Here is a 21,933-nt window from a genome sequence, read left to right as displayed (position 1 = left end):
AAAGGGCTTTGAAGTTTTAAGCTTATAAAGACATTATTTAATTTGGATACTTCAAGATCTGTACAGTGTTAGCATCTGAAAGTGCATTGAAAAGGTTCTTTATTGGCTCTTATGGTTCCATGAAAATCCATGGAACTTTTTCATTGGACCAAAATATCTTTATAGTAGAAAAAGGTTCTACACACTAAAAAAAAATGGAGTTTAATTCACTGAAATGGTCCCCCCTTTGGAACCTTTATTTTTAAGAGTGTACTTCCCTATGTACTGTAGTAACAACAGTATGTGAAAAAAAGTAGTGTGCTAAAGTCAGAACTGTCTGAAGGTCTGTGCCAAGTTTAGTGGACATAGCTGGAATTGCAGTCAGATATTTTAACAGAAGTTTCTTGGATTTAGATCATCAGAAATGAGGCATAGGCCATATTTAAACCTCCCACGTCAAAACAGACTGAAGGACTGTGATAAGTTTGGTAAATGTAGCTTGAGAAGTTGTTACAGTCAAAAAAGAGTTAGTAGATTTGAGAAACAGATTATACAAGAGATTATACTAAAATTACAGGCAAACGGCACCTAATTAGGACATTGGCCACAATTTGCCTTTATATCAACTTTAATACTTAATCCACTATGCACTTCCAGTAAAGATTCACGAATGTGTAAAGGGGAATGGAGAGGCCATGAACACCTTTTGTCTTCATTCTGGTGTACATGATATTGTCTCCACACTCACTGCAAAATGAGTCAAGTCGTGGTCCCACTTTATTGTTTAGCAGTGCGTGTGAAGACCATTTCCTGGAATTTGGGAAGGTTAAAAGTGAATAGTGTTTGCACCCGCATGTGCATGGTCTTGTTAATATTTCTTGGCCATAAAATACCCCTCATTAGAACTAAAGACTCCCACAAGACTACTGTTCATGTCATTTGAAATCCCCCCAGTGTGTTTAACAGATGGCAACACACTTCGTTTTTGAAAAGCCAAAGGATCCCTTCACCTCACAAAGTAATCCGAATGCAGGAAATAAAGTCAGTAATGAGTCACCATGATAGGTTGCTTGTTCTTTGCTCAGGGCTATTAACATAAGTGGGTTGACTGATAGCCCTAACAAAATTAGTTGTGTTTACTGGTACTAGAATAGAATAGATCTTTATTATCATTGTCATTAATGAAAGACTGTTTAGCAGCTCACAAGGATGGACAAAAATAGAAAAAGCATAAATATAAGACAGTGAGGTAATGTATATAATAGTTTATTGCTCATACTTAGAATTATATATTTGAACAAATTTCTAGACCCTTTTACTTTCCATTTGCTCACATCCAAGTGTTTTTTTTATTTTTATTAAAACAATCCCATAGACAAAAGGGGTAGTCGCTCTTAGAATAAAATGTTCTATATAGAACCTTGAAGGGTTCTGTCAGGCACTTATAAAACATTTTAGGAGTTCCATTCATGGGATTCGATTTTAATTAATTTCGTTTTAAATAATTTTTATTTTTAACTAAATTTCATGAATTAAACAGCTCGTAAATATACTTTATCACTAGAAAAAAATTAAAAAACCCATTAAACATGATAGTGTTGCAATCATTTAAGACATTTCTCCCTATAGAATTTTTTTTTGGCATAAAGGGTTCTTTAAAATTGAGTCCATGGGGTTCTATATAGAACCCCATTGAACCCTTTTTTCTAAGGGTTCTAACACACCCAAAATTGAAAACTTCACGACAGTGGAACTTCAAAAGACAACTGGCAATGGGAGGTCAAAATAAGATTGGACCCCATTGAATTTCATTGTATGGACAAAAAACACTGAATCATTTTTCAAGTTAGTTCACTATACTTTTGGGTGAACTTTCAACATAGTCCATTGTAGAAACCAGAATACACATAGACATGGAACCTGTGGACAAGTCATAGGGCCTGTATACCTCAAGCCTGTATCGTGCCTACTTTGGGCCTGTCTCCACCCAAATGAAAGCATACAACCACCATTTAATGAAACGTTTTTGGTTTCAAGGAAGTGAGTCATGATATATTTTATCCTCATGTAATGTAGACTGTGAGTTTCCTGTTGCAGTGGTGTATATGGAATCTAACATGCATTTCTGTAATGATTCAGCTCTGGCCTTAAATTAAAGATAGACAATGAATTGTGTATCCAAATGGCTCTGCTGGAGGTTTGAGGCTTCTCTGTCTAGACTATACTTCAGGAAATGACAAAAAATAATTGATGTTGCCTCCTTGAATGTCTGCAGAGAGAACAGGCAAAACTACAACAAACCGATTCTAGCCTAAATATGCATTTTCCATCAATCTAAAATCCTTAACCTCCCATTTACAGCCCATAATACACTTTACAGCGACAATATAGGCAATAAAAACTAAAAAATTCTTCCTGACCCTAAACTTTTGAACAGCAGTGTTGAACCTCCTCAAAAAAAGGGGCTTCCCTTTGCCTTGCGCCATGTCCTACATGAGTGACTCATCAAATCATGCAGATTGATGAGTAGATTTGAGCTATACTTTTCTAAGCAATCAGACTAATGGGCAAAAAAATGCCCCTGATTATATCTAAGTACCAGATTATCAGACATTGGGCTGTATAAGCAAGGCCCTAACAACCCACAGGGTGCTCTGGGCGAAGCAGCTGGATAGCAACACACCACTCAGAACACCTTAGAAACCACATGGCCAATGGCAATGCCACATGGCAAGCAACCACCACTGTAAAAATATAGTTTTCAATGTCATCTTATAGCCTCATCTAAGGCTCCCACAAAAGCAACATGTAGCTGGCGTCCTGATTGTCCTGAAGTTTAGTTTTGCTCTCATGATTTGAAAGATAAATAAAAGTGGGGCATCGATAGAGTGAGTGGACATTCACAATAGAAGATGGGCGGAGCCGTCATGCCTTATTCATACACCTGACATATGACTCCCGCATTTCAACAGCAAGAGGGAGTTTCAGTGTGCTGTGAAAACAAAGCGTCGCTCTCTGTTTGGCTGTTTAACCACAGTTTTAGATGGGTTTGTTCACTATTTCAATGCACAGGCCCTCTCTGAGGAGTGTAAAAGTGAAGTTGAAGACACCGTAGTTTCAAAAATCTGTTTCCGCAATATAATAAAGGGCAAGTTAATCTGAGTTTGATTCGTAATATAATCTCTCTGGGAGTCACATGTGTCTAAAAACACCCTCTCAACATAAGATTAATTGCTTTTCTGCACTGTTTAAAATGAATTTGGATAGACTCAGGCTAAACAAAGATGGACACTGTTCCTGTTTTCAAGTTATAACTGGCAGGCGTATTTCCAAGTTGGTCAAAAGAAGGACATGCAGCTGACTGACATTCTTCCTGGGATGGCTGCTTCCCGAGAGAGTGTCTGCCATGGTTTGAGCTCCATTCCAGATCAGACTGCAGAGAGAGGAATTCCCTGGGCTGGGAAGTATTGTGAAAGTCCCTGGTCAGGACGACCTCGGAACAAAGGCCACCCAATCCCTGAAACAGGTGGCCCCTTCGGCTGGCCATGAATGAAAGGAACATTTGTGCGAGCCTCTAGAAACTGAACACTTTTCACAGGGCTCTCTTTTCAGGTTACTGCCTGGTCTCTCTCTTTTTCTTTCTTTGTGTTTCTGAACATTTACAATTACTTATTTCCAACTAACCGAACCAATCATTTTTTCTTCAAATTAAATTGTTAAGAGTTTCTATCTATCTATCTATCTATCTATCTATCTATCTATCTATCTATCTATCTATCTATCTATCTATCTATCTATCTATCTATCTATCTATCTATCTATCTATCTATCTATCTATCTATCTATCTATCTATCTTTCTATCTATCTATCTATCTATCTATCTATCTATCTACCTATCTACCTATCTATCTATCTATCTACCTATCTATCTATCTATCCATCCATCCATCCATCCATCCATCCATTCACCCACAACCAACCAACACAACACAATCTCATGTCATTTCGTACCTTTTTTACGTTTTGGTGAATTGGTGGCTAATTCATGAGTTTGTACATTTTCATATGATCTGCTTACGTCCCAGTGATGAGGGGTGGGGTTGTGGGTGGATCTAATTTGATAATAATTGTATGTTTTTGTAAGATTCACATTGTATAAATTCATATGAAATCTCCACCTGTTAACATGCAATACAATAGACACAATTGAGTAGATCTATATCTATACAAGACACATTTATCCAAAGTGGCATACAAATGACAACAATACAAACAAAAGTCGTGATACTATATCAAATGGTTGTTACATATGTATATATATATATATATACACTCACCTAAAGGTTTATTAGGAACACCATACTAATACTGTGTTTGACCCCCTTTCGCCTTCAGAACTGCCTTAATTCTACGTGGCATTGATTCAACCAGGTGCTGAAAGCATTCTTTAGAAATGTTGGCCCATATTGATAGGATAGCATCTTGCAGTTGATGGAGATTTGAGGGATGCACATCCAGGGCACGAAGCTCCCGTTCGACCACATCCCAAAGATGCTCTATTGGGTTGAGATCTGGCGACTGTGGGGGCAATTTTAGTACAGTTAACTCATTGTCATGTTCAAGAAACCAATTTGAAATGATTCGAGCTTTGTGACATGGTGCATTATCCTGCTGGAAGTAGCCATCAGAGGATGGGTACATGGTGGCCATAAAGGGATGGACATGGTCAGAAACAATGCTCAGGTAGGCCGTGGCATTTAAACGATGCCCAATTGGCACTAAGGGGCCTAAAATGTGCCAAGAAAACATCCCCCACACCATCATCACCAGCCTGCACAGTGGTAACAAGGCATGATGGATCCATGTTCTCATTCTGTTTACGCCAAATTCTGACTCTACCTTCTGAATGTCTCAACAGAAATCGAGACTCATCAGACCAGGCAACATTTTCCAGTCTTCAACTGTCCAATTTTGGTGAGCTCTTGCAAATTGTAGCCTCTTTTTCCTATTTGTAGTGGAGATGAGTGGTACCCGGTGGAGTCTTCTGCTGTTGTAGCCCATCAGCCTCAAGGTTGTGCGTGTTGTGGCTTCACAAATGCTTTGCTGCATACCTCGGTTGTAACGAGTGGTTATTTCAGTCAAAGTTGCTCTTCTATTAGCTTGAATCAGTCGGCCAGTTCTCCTCTGACCTCTAGCATCAACAAGGCATTTTCGCCCACAGGACTGCCGCATACTGGATGTTTTTCCCTTTTCACACCATTCTTTGTAAACCCTAGAAATGGTTGTGCATGAAAATCCCAGTAACTGAGCAGATTGTGAAATACTCAGAGCGGCCCGTCTGGCACCAACAACCATGCCACGCTCAAAATTGCTTAAATCATCTTTCTTTCCCATTCTGACATTCAGTTTGGAGTTCAGGAGATTGTCTTGACCAGGACCACACCCCTAAATGCATTGAAGCAACTGCCGTGTGATTGGTTGATTAGATAATTGCATTAATGAGAAATTGAACAGGTGTTCCTAATAATCCTTTAGGTGATTGTACATGTATATACATACATTCACATAATTTTGAAATCAATTCTGAGTATTAAAATATATAGCTCAACACACACACACACACACACACACACACACACACACACACACACACACACACACACACACACACACACACACACACACACACACACACACACACACACACACACACACACACACATATAATGAGCTATATATTTTATTTCTCAGATATTATTTAAAAACGAATTGTACATTTGACTTATATTCTGATAAACATTGATACTGAAATCGAGACTGACTTAAGTGTATTGGAATAGCAAAGAGATGATGGACTAACTCTGGCGAAGCTCTCTCAGATTGTGAGCATAGTAGTCGCTCCTCACGCGTCCGCTTTTTGGGGCACAGTGTGTGTGCAGACATTCCACAGCCACTGCCAATCGCATGCCAAAACTGCCCGACCCCGCTTTGAACTGGGCCAAACATGTGACTCCAGTAATCTAGACAAACAGTTGTATTTGCAAGAGAGAGAGAGAGAGAGAGAGAGAGAGAGAGAGAGAGAGAGAGAGAGAGAGAGAGAGAGAGAGAGAGAGAGAAGAGAGAGAGAGAGAAAGAGAGAGAGAGAGAGAGAGAGAGCCATTGGGCATCATCTACAAAGGTTAACAAGGTTAACTCTGCTAGAGAGAACATTTGGGGGATTTTGTTCTCTGACAAAAGTAAATGTCCAATATTACAATTGTTCATATATTTCTTGACAGAGGTATCATTGAAAAGTTTTTTCAAGAAAATAAATTATACTGATTGGGAGTATCTATCCATATTATGAAATATGGATTTATTAGGGAACTCTAATATATCCATAATAAATATTTAGCAGTGTTCTATTATTTTTGTTGGCATGATAAAGGTTTTGTGGGAAGAGTAGGATAACACAAACAGTTTCTTGTATTGCCTGGTCAGACTGTCACAGGGTGACATATAAACAACAACACTGTCCAGTTTTTGTGTTTAGAGACAAAACGTCCTAACAAGACGTTCCATCCCACATCATTGCTCCATTTGTTCTGGTAGCATATGACAACTAAACAATCAAAGATGGGAGGAGGAACACACCCTCACTGGTATAGAGTGAATACTTGAATGTTGGCTACTTTTGGGTCTGATCATAAAACAGTTGATAATTGGATAACAACAGTTGCATTTCTGAAAGGTCTGTCTATCTACCTTGTTGTAGGCTACAAAACTGGATTAATGCTTCAATAATATAACAAAATGTTGTCCATAAAAACTCTAGCTGTGATGAGAAAAACAGGAATGATAAATAAATAAATAGAAAAATATTGTTTTTTTAAATGACTTGACAGAGATAACAGATTGTTTGGAGAAAATAGTATTTGTAACAACGCAAATCATTGGCTGAAATTTAAACGAGAAGTGTTATGAACAATCTGATTGGATGTAGGTTCCGCCAGCTCGCGAAAGGGTGGCGTTTCCAAGGATTCCGAGTGCGCTCGAGCCTCGATCCAGCGAGTGCCGCGCGCGCGTGTGCGTCGAGTTGGACCGGGGAATAGGAAAACTTTCGTACTGTTTTTATCCATCTAAAACAATCGGTTTGAGGACAGGACACGGACCTACCTGGTCGTTTAGACTTTTCTATCGAATTAATGAGTTTTGTTGTGCGCAATGGACGTTTACAGCGTAACATCAGCGCTTTATTCCCAACAGGTAGGTGCTGGCTAGCCATTACAATACCAGTTAGCCTTTACTTTGTTTTGCTAGCTACTTATGCTAACCAGAGCCCAAATATTTTATATATCACTTAGAACACTTAAACTTTATCCAACACACAACGTGCCTAATGTGTTGACCCGTTAAAATTAAGTTCGGCACTTTCAAAGTGAATATTAATACATTCTGTTGTGTTTGAGTAACGTACTCGACATCAATTCACGGCAGAAAGTTTCCAGCGCTGTTAGCCGCTCACACACCAGTTGAGTCTGACCACACCAGATCAAACCTCTCCGCTTACAATCAGATTAGACTCTCTGTCTTGGGTTATCATTTTATTTTAACATGATTAAACTTTTTTAATCAGTTCGTGTTTGATATATCTCAGAGTTTGAGCTTTTAATAAAGAAAGGTTTAGGCTCATGTAACCATGTGGCACAAGAGAATGGCTCGCGTTTTGATGGAATAAGCGGTTTTTAGGGCGTTTATGTCGGCCGAAGTCGATTGGCCACTACGGTGTGCTATGGGGTTACTTCAAAACACCTGTCAAAAAGAAACCAGAAAAAATCGGAAATCGCGTCAAACGTGTTTATATATAACGTTATATATATGAATGTGTGCAGAGAACCGTGGAGTTGGTTACAAACACAATGCAATCTTGTTTTGAATTTTAAATAAGGGGTTTAATTTTGAAAATTGTAGTAGAACCAAAAATGTAAACATTCACATGTGGATAAACAAGAGAAATATTATTATGATCATGTCAAAGAGTATATTTTTTTTAGTGATTAAATGTTTCTAGAGGTTTTGTAGTGTAGTGAGGTATGTTTAGTATTGATAAGGTGTGTTTTTATTTTCTCCCCCAGGGTCTTTTACCCAAACATGTGGAAAAGCAAATCCAGTGTGATGTTGAAGCTGATCTGAGGAGATTTCTCTAGATGTTGGTTGCGGTAGTGAAATGATGGCTACACATTGGAGGAATTCAGGCGACGAGGATGAGCTGAATTATGCTGGCGCATCTCCGCATTGCGAGGTGAGACCCATGGTTTCTCTTTACTGGATGCTTATTAAAGGGAAGGCCCCCCTGGAGGGCCACAATATGGTGATGGATCATCATGACCTTTTGGGTTACTAGCCCAGATCTCTGACTGTAGGTAGGCAGGATAATACCAATTGTAGGTTGATTGAGATAATCTACCATTCCTAAATGTTTCTTACAAATCATCAATATATTTTTTTTAATTAAAAAGGTATGTTTGAATCATTGTGTCATTTTAGATGAGCCAATCTCTATGATCTCTGATTTTAAAAAACAGAAAACGCTTGTGTGCTCTGTACTGCCACAGATGTTTTTTATTTAGTAGACTGTTTGTCTTTGTGATTTGAATTGTGTGCTTCTAGTAAGTGCAGGCAAAGCACTTAAAAAAAAAACAGGTCATTAACACTTCCAATGAAACATACCCTGTCATTTGTCAGAAGTTGATCTTGAATGCAGCATGAATGAGACGATTCAGATGTAAATAGACAATCGGCTGAATTTCTGCTTCTGTTTCCTACAGAATTTTGTGAGACTATGGGGGTGGACCTTGTTCCTTTTAATTTTTTTCCCTTTTAATATTAAAAATGTTGTAGATTTAAAAATCAAATGTTTTCAGGAAGGCAAACAATTTGAATCCAATTAATAATAATAATCATACTTTATTATTATTATTATTATTATTATTATCATCCCTATTATATTACTATTGTAATACAACAGCACTGTAAATTTAAAAATTACTTCTTCACCAGTATATTTCTTGTTTTAGTTTGTTACAGTAGTAGGCCTAAATTTACAATACTTTTTAATTTCCTCACTTGCGATAGTTAAACACTTGAGCTTTTATTTTGCGTGGAGACCTTTAAGTTTGTCACAACAGAGCCCCTTTCACACAGAGATTCCGGAAAATACACGGATAAAGTTACCTGGGACTTGACCCGGGTTCGTTTGACTTTGGTTCATTCACACTGCCAGTGATTTCCGGAATCAGAGAGTGCGTTCACACACAACCCGTAAAAATCCCGTAAAGACACGTGACATCGATGTGACATGTAATGTCTCAGCAGCGTCTATAGTTTGCTTATGAGCTGCGATTTCTCTCGAGAAAACACGCTTGTGCATTTTTTTTCTCTGATTTGATCATAAACTAGCGCATTACGTACCGTTTAACACTGGCGAATGATCCCTGCTTCAGCGCCATCATTATGACACGGCATTGGTTACGGCTTTTGTTCACACAGCGCGTGTTCCGGGACTGAACACGGCAATGTTACTAGGTCCCCAACCCGGCATTGATCCCGGGTCGTGTTTGCGTTCACACAGAAGGTGTTCTGGCAATTTCCCGGCAATTTCCCGGGATCAAAGCGCTGCGCAAAGCCTTTTATGTTATTATGAGAAATGTAAATATTTTTCGGTTCATTATGACCATTCAGGTTCATTCAGATTAGACCACCAAAGTCTACATGATTAATGGGAACACTATTCTGACTAACATTGTTCCATTGGAAAATCTCAGCAGAAACATGTTGTTTAGGTCACAAGATTGAATTAAGTTGTGCAGCCTGTTGTTGTTGTTGTCACTGACTGGTGTGGAATGCACAAGCTGTGCTGCTGCTTTATCCGAATCCACTCATTTTTCCTGAACGCCAGCTGTAAATTTAATGCCTTGCCTCTATTCTCGTATTGAAGAAAATCTCTTTTTTCCAAAGTTCTGTTATGTGGTATTTATCCATGCATTGTTTGATGGTTTTATCGCTAAGGTTCTTTTGGTTTATTGCCATTTGTGCTAAACCTGTTTTCTAATGTGGGGAGTTTGCATATCAAAAGCAGTCTTTTTGAAGTCCAGGCTGGTTTTTGTCTAAAACGATTTTTAGCTTTGGTTAATGCTTTGATTGTTGATGAACTCTGTTGTTGTCCTGCAAACACGATGTTTTGATGCTTGTGCATTTTGGCACAAAATGAGTCTGGATTTTTCCACACTTTTTCACAGTCTGGAATGTATTTGCTTTCTGAAATTCCTTTAGTAGTTTATGAGAAACATGAAGGACTCTAATCTGTTATCATAAGTGTGTGCAGAAGAAATGAAATTCTTTGGATGCTCTTGAAGGAAATTCCCTTGGCAGGCTTTTTCTCTAGCGAGGCGCATCTGCGAGTTAGCTCTGGGGGAATCTTTTCGAAACGGTCTGAACGACACAGTCAGATCGCAGTGCAGATACAATGCAAACAGCTGGTGTGAAACTCCTTCCTTTAAACACATGGTCAATGTGGGGACCATCTGAATGCTGACACTGTCAAAATAAAACGTGCAATATTGCTTGTGCTGTGTAATTGGGTTTTAACTTATGGCTTTCACATTTCAGTGGGGGTTGTGTGGATTTGGCCTCAAATAGGAAGATTTGTCTATTTTTTTCTGTAGGTTAGTTAAGTAGTAACACTGACCATCTTTTCTCTTGCTCTCAGATTGAGCCATCCAACATGGTCTGGATCTTTTCCTGCAGGCTTAAACCTGGTTGATGAATTGGTTTCATTTTTAGTTTCAATTTGTTTAGCTAAAACACTTTGCAGAAGCAGGATTTTCCTTTATTAAAAAGAAAGTGAAGTGAGTTAAATGGGGAAAAAAAGTAAGTAAGTGGTGGTGATTTATCTTGGGTATTGCTGTCATGCTTTGATATTAGTTCCTTTTTAAATATATAGTTAGCTCCCACGATACATTTTTGTGCTCAGTCTGCCGAATCTATCCACTGGCCTTCTGAATGAAGACCTTTGTATAAACCCCTGTCCACATTCATGGCAGGTTGAAGGTCATCTATTTATAGAATCAGCCGATTTGTGCTCACATTAGCCCTTCCCTTTAATCTAATATTCGGCACTGTCTCTGTTTTTCTGCTGAAATGGAGTCAGAGGACGGGATGTTTCTCTTCTGCCAGTGGTAGGTCTGTCTTCATCAGGAGTTTCCACTAAGAAGAGGAAACCTGTTGCCTGCATTTTGATTAGATGAGCCAAACATTTAATGTGTAAATGTAAAGATTTAAGTATTTTTTTGTCTGGTGTTTGTTCTTTGTGGCTCATTTTGATGGAAGAGAAAAATGTGGAACTCTACATTATCACTGGTTTTTGATTAGTAACTTTTTTTTCTCTGTAAAGTTTTATACTCAAGTGACTAATTTATTTCAACAGTCCCTGGTGTAAAACATATTAGCTCATCGTACTTGGCGTGCAGCAGTACGTTACTCATATTCAAAGTGTTAAAGGTCATTATGCACCAGCTTTGGAATGTCACAGGATTGTGTTCGGCAACTCTTGTACTGTGCATTTCCCAGATCTTGTGCTATCTTAATGTGGATAGTTCAGAGAGTAATTAAAATTTGTCATTTACTAACCCTCATGTTGCTCCAAACCTGAATGATTAACTTTCTTCATAAAAATATACTTCAAAGATTCCAAGCTGTTGTTTTCATTTAAAGATATGTTGCTTTTAAGTTAGAAATTGTGTGAGATTTAAATGGTTTGCAGTGAATCTCAGTTGGTTTTCATACAAATCTATTGTAAGGCAGTAGACTTGGACTGGCCTTTTGGATTCTGTTCCTGTGATATATACATTCATATATACAAATATACATGTCATGATATTTACATTCTTTTTTTGTATGGAAAATTTTCTTAAACTTGGAGGTTCATAAAAATATCTCTTGTTACTTTAAAACTGCATCACCCCGTTGTTGTAATGTTGATACAGTTTCCTCGTGAAATGGATTTTGGGTAGATTAACTTGGGTGGAGTTGGTCTCTAACAATTTAAAAAAAAATGTTTTTATAAATGCTGTTTAGTGCACAAGGCATTTCTTGACCCCCCCCCCCCTTTTTTTCTTCTTCAGGTTGACCACAGTTTCCTCATTTAATAAAGAGACATGGAGGGGTTGACTAATACTTCCTTCTGCTACTTCACTGGTGAATGAATAAATAACTCGTCATAGAACTTATATCTATGTGTTGATTGGTTTAAAAGTTTTACTGATTAAAACTGATTTAAGAACAATCTGCATTTAAGGTAGTTTACTCATTCTCATGTTGGTCCAAACCTGTTTGACATTCTTCTGCAGGGCTTAAAAGATATTTTGAAGAATGTTTGTAACCAAACATTTTTGGTGACCTTTGACTTCTATTGAATGAAAAAAAAAAAAAAAAAACACTGAGACATTTCTCAAAATAAGTTTGATCCAGTTGAGAAAAAGGAATACAGTTTTGGAGAGACATTAGGATGAGTAATGGGGGCGGGTAAATTACAACAGAATTTTCTTTTTAGGGTGAAATCTCCCTTTAATGTAATTGGTTCACTTGTTCATTCACAAGAATCAATAGAAAAGGGTTTCAGCAATAAACACTACATACGAGGGCTGTAATGTACCAGTCGATTAATTGGTCAATACGTTCTGGTTCGACTAAAATTCTGATTGGTCGATTTTTTGCACGTTCATTTCATCAGGGGGAAAGCACTAACTGCTAATGGGGGTGTTTTCAGAGTACCCCTGTTTCACAGGTAACAGTCTGTCTTCAGAACACCCCCTTGTTTTCACTTTTTTTGGATTAGCCCAACCCACTGGAGAAGAGAGACAGATAAGTAGGCTATAGAAGGTTTGATGCTGAATATTATTTCTAACATGTCAACAACAAAGACATCGACAGTGTGGCAGCATTTTGTTAAAATTGATAACGGGAAAAAGTCCAATGCAAAGTTGCAAGCAACGGTTTGCCTTCCACAGCTCGACGACAAACATGACATATCTAAAAGCGGTAAGCTAACTTGTCTGCGTTAAGGCTGATTTATACTTCTGCGTCGGACCTCGCGGGAGCCTCTACGCCGTAGACTACGCTTTGGTTTTAATTTATACTTTTGCGTCGTTGTCCGCGTTGACGCACGCAGAGGGAGCATGTGAAACCCGAGGGAGCGGTTTGAGCAGACCAATCACAGCGCTTGCGTCCGCGTAGAATTGACACGTTGTTAAATTTTTGGAGAGGTGCACGTCAGGGTACGCCGAAGGGTATGCGCGCTACGCACAGCCTACGACGTAGCTACGGCGTAAGGTCGACACAGAAGTATAAATTGGGCTTTAGGTTGCCCTGTCTGTTTTAAGTTATGAACATATCGGAATTGGCGTATCAGTTATGCACTTTATTTCGTTTCTGCTCTTGATCTGGTTTGTTTAATAAATATTCTTTTTTATTAAAGTGGACGTGCCTTTTGTGTTTATTAAGAGTAAAAGCTTTAAGTTAATAGTCTATTCGTGTCTCAGCCGCGAAGCTGAGCTCTGTGCGAAGACATGCACAGAGTGGATGAAATGACTGGAATAACTGAATGACAGTTATAACTTATTTTAACATATGACAAAAAGAATTGTCTAAATTATGTTGCATATTCCTCAACAGTTCTTGTGATATCACTAGTTGACAACATAGTGCTATTTTCGGAAATCATAGGCTATGATATTGCGCAGGTGTACGTGATGCAACGCTGTCAGAGCCGACAGACTCGTGTGTCAGACTCATTCATTTCAGTGCAAAATAACTAGGTCAAAAATTATTTAATATACTGCAAATAGCCTACTAGTTTTTAATGTTTATTTATAATCCATTTAGGCGGACAACAAGGCTACCAAGTACTAGGCACAATGCGCAGCTAATTAATTTAATGTTTTTTTTCTAATGTAATTTTTTGTTGAAAATTTCAGGACTTCAGTCGACCAAGATTTTCTTTGGTTACAGCCCTACTACATACCAAGCAACATTCTGCATGATATGTTACAAGACTGTTTATAACATTGACCAAAGTTCTTTGTCTAATACATTTTGTTTGAAATGTTTTCATAAGGTATCAAAATCATCATTAGACACAGCTTAAAGGATGAAAAGTATAATAATAACGAGCAGAAATATGCACATGGTAGTAAGAGATAGAAATGTATTTGTTGTAGCATTCCTAGCTTTCTGCCCTTTTTCCTGTTTCTCTGCCCTGTTACTGATCGTCATATGATTAACTCCTGAGCCAGAAGGGAAAATAGATTCTCAATTCAATAGAAAAAGACAAATTGATTCCAGCCACTGCTCTGCCTTAAAAGAACAGCGTACCAGAGTCCAGGCATGCATAGTTCAGTTAGAGTTTATTCATTTAGGATTAGGGCTGAAACTAATGATTATTTTAATAATCGATTAGCTGGACGATTATTTCTTCGATTAATCTGAATTTTTTTTAATTTAATTTTATTGACAAAACACACTATTCCACTTCCTGCCCGAAGCTGTCCTTCAAACCAACAGGCCAACTGAATTCTATGAAAACATATATGGTGAATATTATCTATATCTATACTTTATGCAAAAGAGCTATAAAGCAAAAATACCGTTTAAATCCCTACGTTAAAAATGAAGGTTCGTTTTGCTCTGCATCATGTTAAGTGACGTGAAAATGTGACGTTGATGTCCCTACAATAACGGACTGTCGTGTAAAACTCTTGGATTTATTTTAAGAAGTCTATGCTGCGAAATTCACGTACTTCACATACTTTTGAAAATCCAGGATTTAGTTGATCCTGATAAGAGCTCATTGTCACAGTTGTAAATGTGACAACTTTCTTCTTCTATGAGGGGGTTTGGCATAACAAAGGCTTTGTTTCCAGGCTGATTGATAAAGAAAGCGACACATACGTCTCCCAGAAATCCTATAGAATTGATACAAATGACTAATTTTGTGTGCCTCATGCATTAGACATTCAGCCAGCGGTCCTTGGTCGTGTCGTCTGGGGCTGGACGTAGTGTCCGTGACGTCACCCGTAGGTTTCTGAAGAAGCGTCTTTGAAGCCTAAAGTGGGCTGGGCCAACCGTCGCCATCTTGGCAGCACGTCATCTCTCGTCACTCCCGGATAAAAGATAATGCGCAAAGAGGTGGGACGTGGGTGGAGCTGAGGTGCTAATGCTATGCTACTGTCCTCGCGCTAAAGTGACAGCTGAATGTAGAAGTAAAGCCAATAGTTAAAGTTAATGTTTCTTGCCCTTCGAAATACTATAATAATTTAAAGACGTCACTAAACAGTCCCTCCAGGATTTCACGATTTTTTAATGTGATTTTTGCGATCAAGATGACTGATTTTGTGGTGGTAATTTCCAGAAATTTGTGAAAAAATTTGCGATTTTTATAATTAGGACATCACATTTACCATAATAGTATTATGTCAGATGCACAATAGTCACACATGACACAAATCACAAAAAAAAATGCATAAAGCTTGTTTATATGGTCTAATCAAATACTTTTTTAAAAATTGTGCTGTAGCCTTCAACATCAGGTAAATTAGGTTACTGTCACTTTAAGACCTACTACAGTAATGACAAACGTCCCAATCAGTTATTACTGATTTTTTTACGTAAATACTTGCCAAGATGAATATTTAAGAATATTTAATATCAAGATGAAAAGTAATTGTAGCTATGTGTATTTGTTCAAGCGCTATAAAGAGAATTCAATATTCTAACTAGGCCGACAGGCGGTGACACAGTCAGACACACACACACACACACACACACACACACACACACACACACACACACACACACACACTTGCAGTCAGAGACAGACTGTCACTCGACTGGCTGAAATTAGTTCTCTTTCACGGTATTCTGCGCTTTTAAAAATTATTTTTAGTACCATCGAGCATATCATATTTTTTATGTCATTCAATCATGTTAAACGCGTTAATAAGTTTGCCATACTGCCCAATGAAAACCTGGGCGCTTATGTGAGAGGGCAGGAGAGACTCATTTTCTTTCGCCATGTTTCTGACAGACCGCACACAGTGTCTGTCAGTCTGTCTCTGTCGTGCGCGCGCTACATGATTTGGAGCTTGCGACCTCTAGATTTCGGGAGATTTGAACTAATTTGCGTACATCAGGGAGCCGCTGTCAATATGCCGGAGACTCCCGGAGACTTGTTGTTCTTATTATCATTTAGGGGGGCTTAGGAACATTTTAGGAACAATTTAGGGGGGCTTAGGAACGTATGGGCTATGAACATACGTAGCCTGTATACTCCCAAAAAGCAACGAAATTGTCAGAGATCCATTAGTGCATGCGAGGAAAACAACTGGAAATACAGCGCTGGTTGTTCTCTCCATACTCGACAACGACGGAATACAACGGCGTGGGCAAAGGTATAATGCGTGTATTAAATTGTATGAAATAATCCCGAAAAAAGCACAAACACTGCAGAGATGGCAAGTACAGCAGCTGCTGGAATTAGCTGAGGGTGACGTTAACAGATAGACAAACGTCGGCTAGCAGTTACAGCAGCCTCAATCCACCAGTCACTCTAGTGGCCACACCCTTAATTATGCAGAACTTTAAGGCTTAATATAATTTAAACGGATGAGTTGTAAAAAAATTCACCCCTCTCACAGTTGTCATGGCAAAATTTGCTATATAGACCAAAACCACTTTTTGCTCCAGGCTGTAGAAATTTTTTTTCTGCTGTAAATTTGGGGATTTTAACATGGGGGAGATACAGATTTGACTCACTTTTGCAGCCTGCCTCAAGCGGCCAGTCGATGAATTGCAGTTTAATTCACTTCCGTGTTGGTTTCAAGAGAGGGACTGGGAGGTTGCCGCTTAATGAAAACACCCCCAGCATGACATGACTATAATGCAAAATGCCTGGAGGGACACTTCATTTTGTTCACTTTCTTCAGTTGTCCATGTGTTTATCAGCCTGGGGAACTAGGAGCTTATCAAGCTGTTGCTTTCTTATAAGGAAAACATTCCTGTTTCTGATGCAAGCTCAGCCACCATCCACACACCTCTGCGAGTGCAACACATTGTCCAGGTGCATCTGTGCTCATCATGAATTATTTACAGGCTTACTGCATAACCTGAAAGAACTGCTGCTGCACACTCATCCAGAACAAAAGGATGTTGTGTGTACAGGGAGTATCACAGATATGTGCAGTATTGGTTTTTGGCTTTTGTCACAGGTCTCTGTAGAATGTGGCTTGATATTGAAACTGCCATTTTATACTACAGCTGTTTTTTAATGTTCATCAATAATGTATGCAGTCTGGAAGGGCAGGACTGACACATCAGTGTAATCGGCGATTTTTATTACGAAAACGCATCGATTTGAGTGCATTGACAAGTGTGACAATGCATCGCTGTTCGTCACTAGCAGTAGTATGGTCTGGCGATAAAACAATTAACAATAATTATGACAGTATAATTTTCCTCGATAAAATGATCAAAAGAGTTCGATATAATGTTTGTGGTCCAAAAGCAAAACGAAACAGCACTACTCATTTGAACCTCACCACGCAGATCATTTATCCGCTCAACTCAAAGCTCTATCGGCAGCGCACCACGAGCTTACTGTAGCAGATGCGTTTACTCGCTGATCGGTCTGTCACACGACCACTAAACAGCACTGTGAGGTCCAGTGAGAAGGGCTTGAAATCTGCAAAGAACACAAATGTCTCTGTGATTTAAATAGTTTAAAGCCAGATGAAACAGTGCTGACAACCAGGAGAAACACTGTGCGCAATGATACAGTCAGAAGGCTATTCCGTCTACAAATCTCCATTATTTACCATGTTTTTCATGTAGTAGCACTAACTGGACCATGGTATTGTGGCAAATAGTGGGATTAATATTATTAATATTGAATATTTGCTATGGATTAATTTGTCAATAAGGGAGATAATAGTTGTTAGACTAATCAAAATAATGATAATCAGCAGATTAATCACTTAATTTTTTTTTAAATAAAATCATTACTTGCTGCTACCTTAAGTTATACTGATGAGCTGCATAAGGTAAGGGAGACATCCACAATAGTGATGCGGGCCTCCAGGACAGGTGTAATCAAGTAATGAATGATTTAAATGATTGATGATTGATTGTTGATTTAAACAGCCGATATTTGGTAGTTTTGGCTATTAAATAATACTTAATATTATTTTTATTGTTTATATATTACGATGTAAAATTTTAACAACAAAATGATATCTCAATATTTTATTGGTGATCTTGTCAATGATAATATTTTGTCAATAACTACAATGCTGAGTGTTACCACTTGAGTGTTAGCGTTGGCCACTTTTCCAACTAGATGTTTGCTCTTTTAGCAGCTTTTGATATAGGCTACCTTTGAAGTAGAGATGCACTGATGTATTGGCCCCAATATTTACCATCAATTTAAAACCATTGGCTTTTGCAGGAAAAAGGTCTATTTATCAATCCGATGATTTATTAATTAACTGAGTGAAGGGACTTAGTTTTTTAAAGTTTGATGAGTTTGTGTCTGTTTGGCGCGCATGCGTGCGGTGGTGCTCATTAACGGAAGCTTGAATTTTAGCGGAGATTCACCAAGGGGGTAATCCATCAGCCGGAAACTGAAGCCTCCCTGGGGGCCGCCATTGTAGCAGACCATCACTTGCTGTTAGAGCGAATAACTTTACATCTGAGGCGTTCAAAGACTTAATTTGTCCATTATTTATTTAAAAGGCTCCATTACTTTGTATCTTACGTTTTGTATACCGCCCAGCCCTACTTGGAATGTCCTCTTTCTCGTATCAGCCTCATAGTTCTTTGAAATTTTAACACGTTATGAATAACCTGAAGTAACATTGACACTTTTCGCGCCACTGTGCTGTTTGTTTGCACGTTTGCTGTTTGTTTTGCTGATGGCCAGTCACTGGCCCGCGCGGGCAACTAGCCCGACATACTCTTTTACTGGCCCCGGGCCATTGCTTATGTCGAGCCCTATATTGCTATACAAATAATGATGCATCACAATATCCGTCTAAACTTTTCTTTGTGTCTAAACTGACACATTTAACTGCTTATTAACATGTTTTATATAAACTGGGCTGGTACTTTGCCAAATTTACCAACCTCATTTATTTAAACCTGGGAACATCTCAGTGTTTACCAGCTTCCTTAAAATTAACTTCGGAATAGTTTTGTCAAAGGTACCAACTTGGGTATTTTAAAAATGTGGCGATACCAGCGCTGAGTGCACATGAACCAATCATCTCCTCCGCTTTAATACCAGTTACAGCGTGGAATAAACATGAGAATTAGAAGGTATGTTAAAAGATACAGAATATCCGTATGTTCAATGTAATCGCTCAGTGTTTCAACCACGGAAAGACGCCAATAAACAGCTTGTATACAATGTCACGTAACGTCACATTTACCTCAGAAAAAAAACATATATTCAGTGACCATAAACTTGTTAGTCAGCTAGAGAAATTAACTCTAGAGAGGAGGATTTGGATAAATATGTGCACCATAATCATTATCATTTTTAATGTTCTTCGATATTTAATGCATGTTTGAATAAATCCGTCAAGTTATTACAGCCTCCATTTAAATATTTATATTTCAAAAAACTAATTGGAGTAAAATAATGTAATTGTAAAGTAGGCTTGGGCGTTATCCAAATGTTGATACCGTCAAACCTCCTCCCTATTTTACCGGGGTACACGGTATTACCGTGACTAATTAAAAATTATGACATAAGGCTCAGACAGCGTCACCAAACTGTTGGCTTGTGCCTACGCCGTTCAGAAACTGAATACCAGATCGGGCAAAAAAAATAAACAAAATAATCAAGGCCAACCCGTGCACGTTGTGTCTGATCCCAGCTGACGGCATTAAATGTAATATGAGCCGTAGCCCTATTTAGACTCGACTATTTTTAATACGTGGGCCGTTATAATATGGTGGCGCCAAATCATTTTTTAACCCAGGTGCTGAGGGGGTGGTAGATATAAATACTATTTATAAATGAGCAAAAATGGGACAATTAATAATATTTAATTATTTTAATTATGACAATTGTATTCATTTTTATTCATTAATTTAAATTAAATTAACAAACAACAAGCAAGAAGTGCATTTGTAAATCCGGTGACACGCGTCCATTGATTTTTATTAATACAACTTTTCTGTCAGTGCTGCAAAGATTAAGTTGACGATCGCCATCTCCTAGTGAACGCGCATATATAGAGAGAAATGCAAATCATGGATTACATTATCAGAAGGTATAGGCTAGCCTTTTGCTTTTCGTTTTGAATTGTTTCGTTTAAAGAAATTGACGATTGATATCTCCGTAGTGAACGCGCCTATAGAGAGAAATGCACATCATGGATTAATCAGAGAGTATGCTGCCTATATTTCTTTTCCTTTTGAATTTGTTTCGTTTAAAGAAATTGACGAATCGCCATCTCCATAGTGAACGATAGAGAGAAATGCACATCATGGATTACATAATCAGAGAGTAGGCTAGCCTATTTCTTTTCGTTTTGAATAGTTTCGTTTAATTTGATGATCGCCATTTCCGTATGAACGCGCATAGAGAGAAATGCACATCATGGATTAAATAATCTGCGAGTGGCCTATTTCTTTTCGTTTTGAATTGTTTAGTTTAATGAAATTTCAAGCTTTATTTAGATATAGGCCTATCTGTCATGTCTGTGAGACATACACCGAGTTTCGATTAATTTATGATGAGATTTCAATGCAAGTGACCGCGGCGCGAGCGCACGATCATGTCATGATTATGTTGTCTGCTATATTTGATTCTTACTTATTAAATCCAGGCAATTGGTTGATAAAAAAATTATTAAAATTAAGATACAATTTATACAAAACGAAATTCACTTTAAAGAAAGGCCTTTTACAAAATGAAACCTAATTAAGTGGTCAATGTCTGACTCCCGATGCATCCCATCTTACTCGTGCTGTTCAGTTTTCATTATCAACGTAAAAAAAATAACATTATAATATTTTAATAAATATAAACTAATGCGCAGCAGTGAGTGGGTGGTTGTTTCGGATATGCGACATTAGGTTAGAGGTGTTTCCATCTCTCGCGGTCACCTTTTTTATTGCAACGTTTACAAATTGCCTCGTCACTATTTACCGCCTCTCCCTCTCTCTCTCTCTCTTTCTCCTCCACACTGTCACTTGATGACAACTATAAAAGCATTTTTAGGCATTGAATAAATTATATTTATATATTATATATGAGTGCCGGTAATGACTGTATTAAAACTGATACCGTTGCTTTTTTAAGACCCCGCGGTATACGATATTACCGAAATACCGCCCAACCCTATTGTAAAGTTAGATTTTATAACTTTATTATTAACTTCCTTGAGTGTAATTTAAGTATTTGTGTAATTGTTTGTGTACAAATCAGTTTAACCTTCAATATTCAGTGTTTCCCCTAGGATTCTTTTTTAGGGGGGGGGGGGGGGGGTGTACTGCTAGTGTTGCGGAGCGGGCGTGTTACGGATACGTGGTGTAATTTTTTTGCAATCAAAAAGCATGTCTACTTAATTGAAATCATGTATTATGAATCATTAAACAATACTTGTTTCCTTACTGGATTAAAGTGCTCTAGCAGTTAATAAACAGAAATGCATGCGTCTTGCGGAAGAACATTGTAGCCGGAGCTACTTCTCTATGTTTATGTCAATGACGCGAATGAGTCACGCAGGCACTGGGCTACTCCGCAGCAGTGCCGAACCGACCAGTGTAAAGTAGTCTGAGTCTAAACGCTTATTACAGCCTTACCGTAGTGATTCAGGATAAGACAAAAACACGTTTTGAAAAAAGGCATTCAT

General features: G+C 38.2%; 1 protein-coding gene across 2 annotated transcripts in view; it reads left to right on the top strand.

The window, feature by feature from the left end:
• Positions 1 to 6,980: 6,980 nt before the first annotated feature.
• arhgap21b (Rho GTPase activating protein 21b) overlaps positions 6,981 to 21,933 on the top strand; it is a 68,081-nt gene continuing 53,128 nt past the window's right edge. The window contains exons 1-2 of one of the 2 annotated variants that reach the window (XM_077214483.1): positions 6,981 to 7,225; positions 8,095 to 8,261. In XM_077214483.1, the coding sequence (XP_077070598.1) occupies positions 8,187 to 8,261 (75 nt within the window). In that variant the 5' untranslated portion in view covers positions 6,981 to 7,225; positions 8,095 to 8,186. The remainder of the gene's footprint in view (positions 7,226 to 8,094; positions 8,262 to 21,933) is intronic. The other variant, XM_077214396.1, reaches the window with a different exon arrangement.

The sequence above is a fragment of the Siphateles boraxobius genome, unplaced genomic scaffold (assembly GCF_051911475.1).
Source record: "Siphateles boraxobius isolate OS27281-9 unplaced genomic scaffold, OSU_SipBor_1 1, whole genome shotgun sequence".
Lineage (NCBI taxonomy): Eukaryota > Metazoa > Chordata > Actinopteri > Cypriniformes > Leuciscidae > Siphateles > Siphateles boraxobius.
This window is presented reverse-complemented; position numbering and strand designations above follow the sequence as displayed.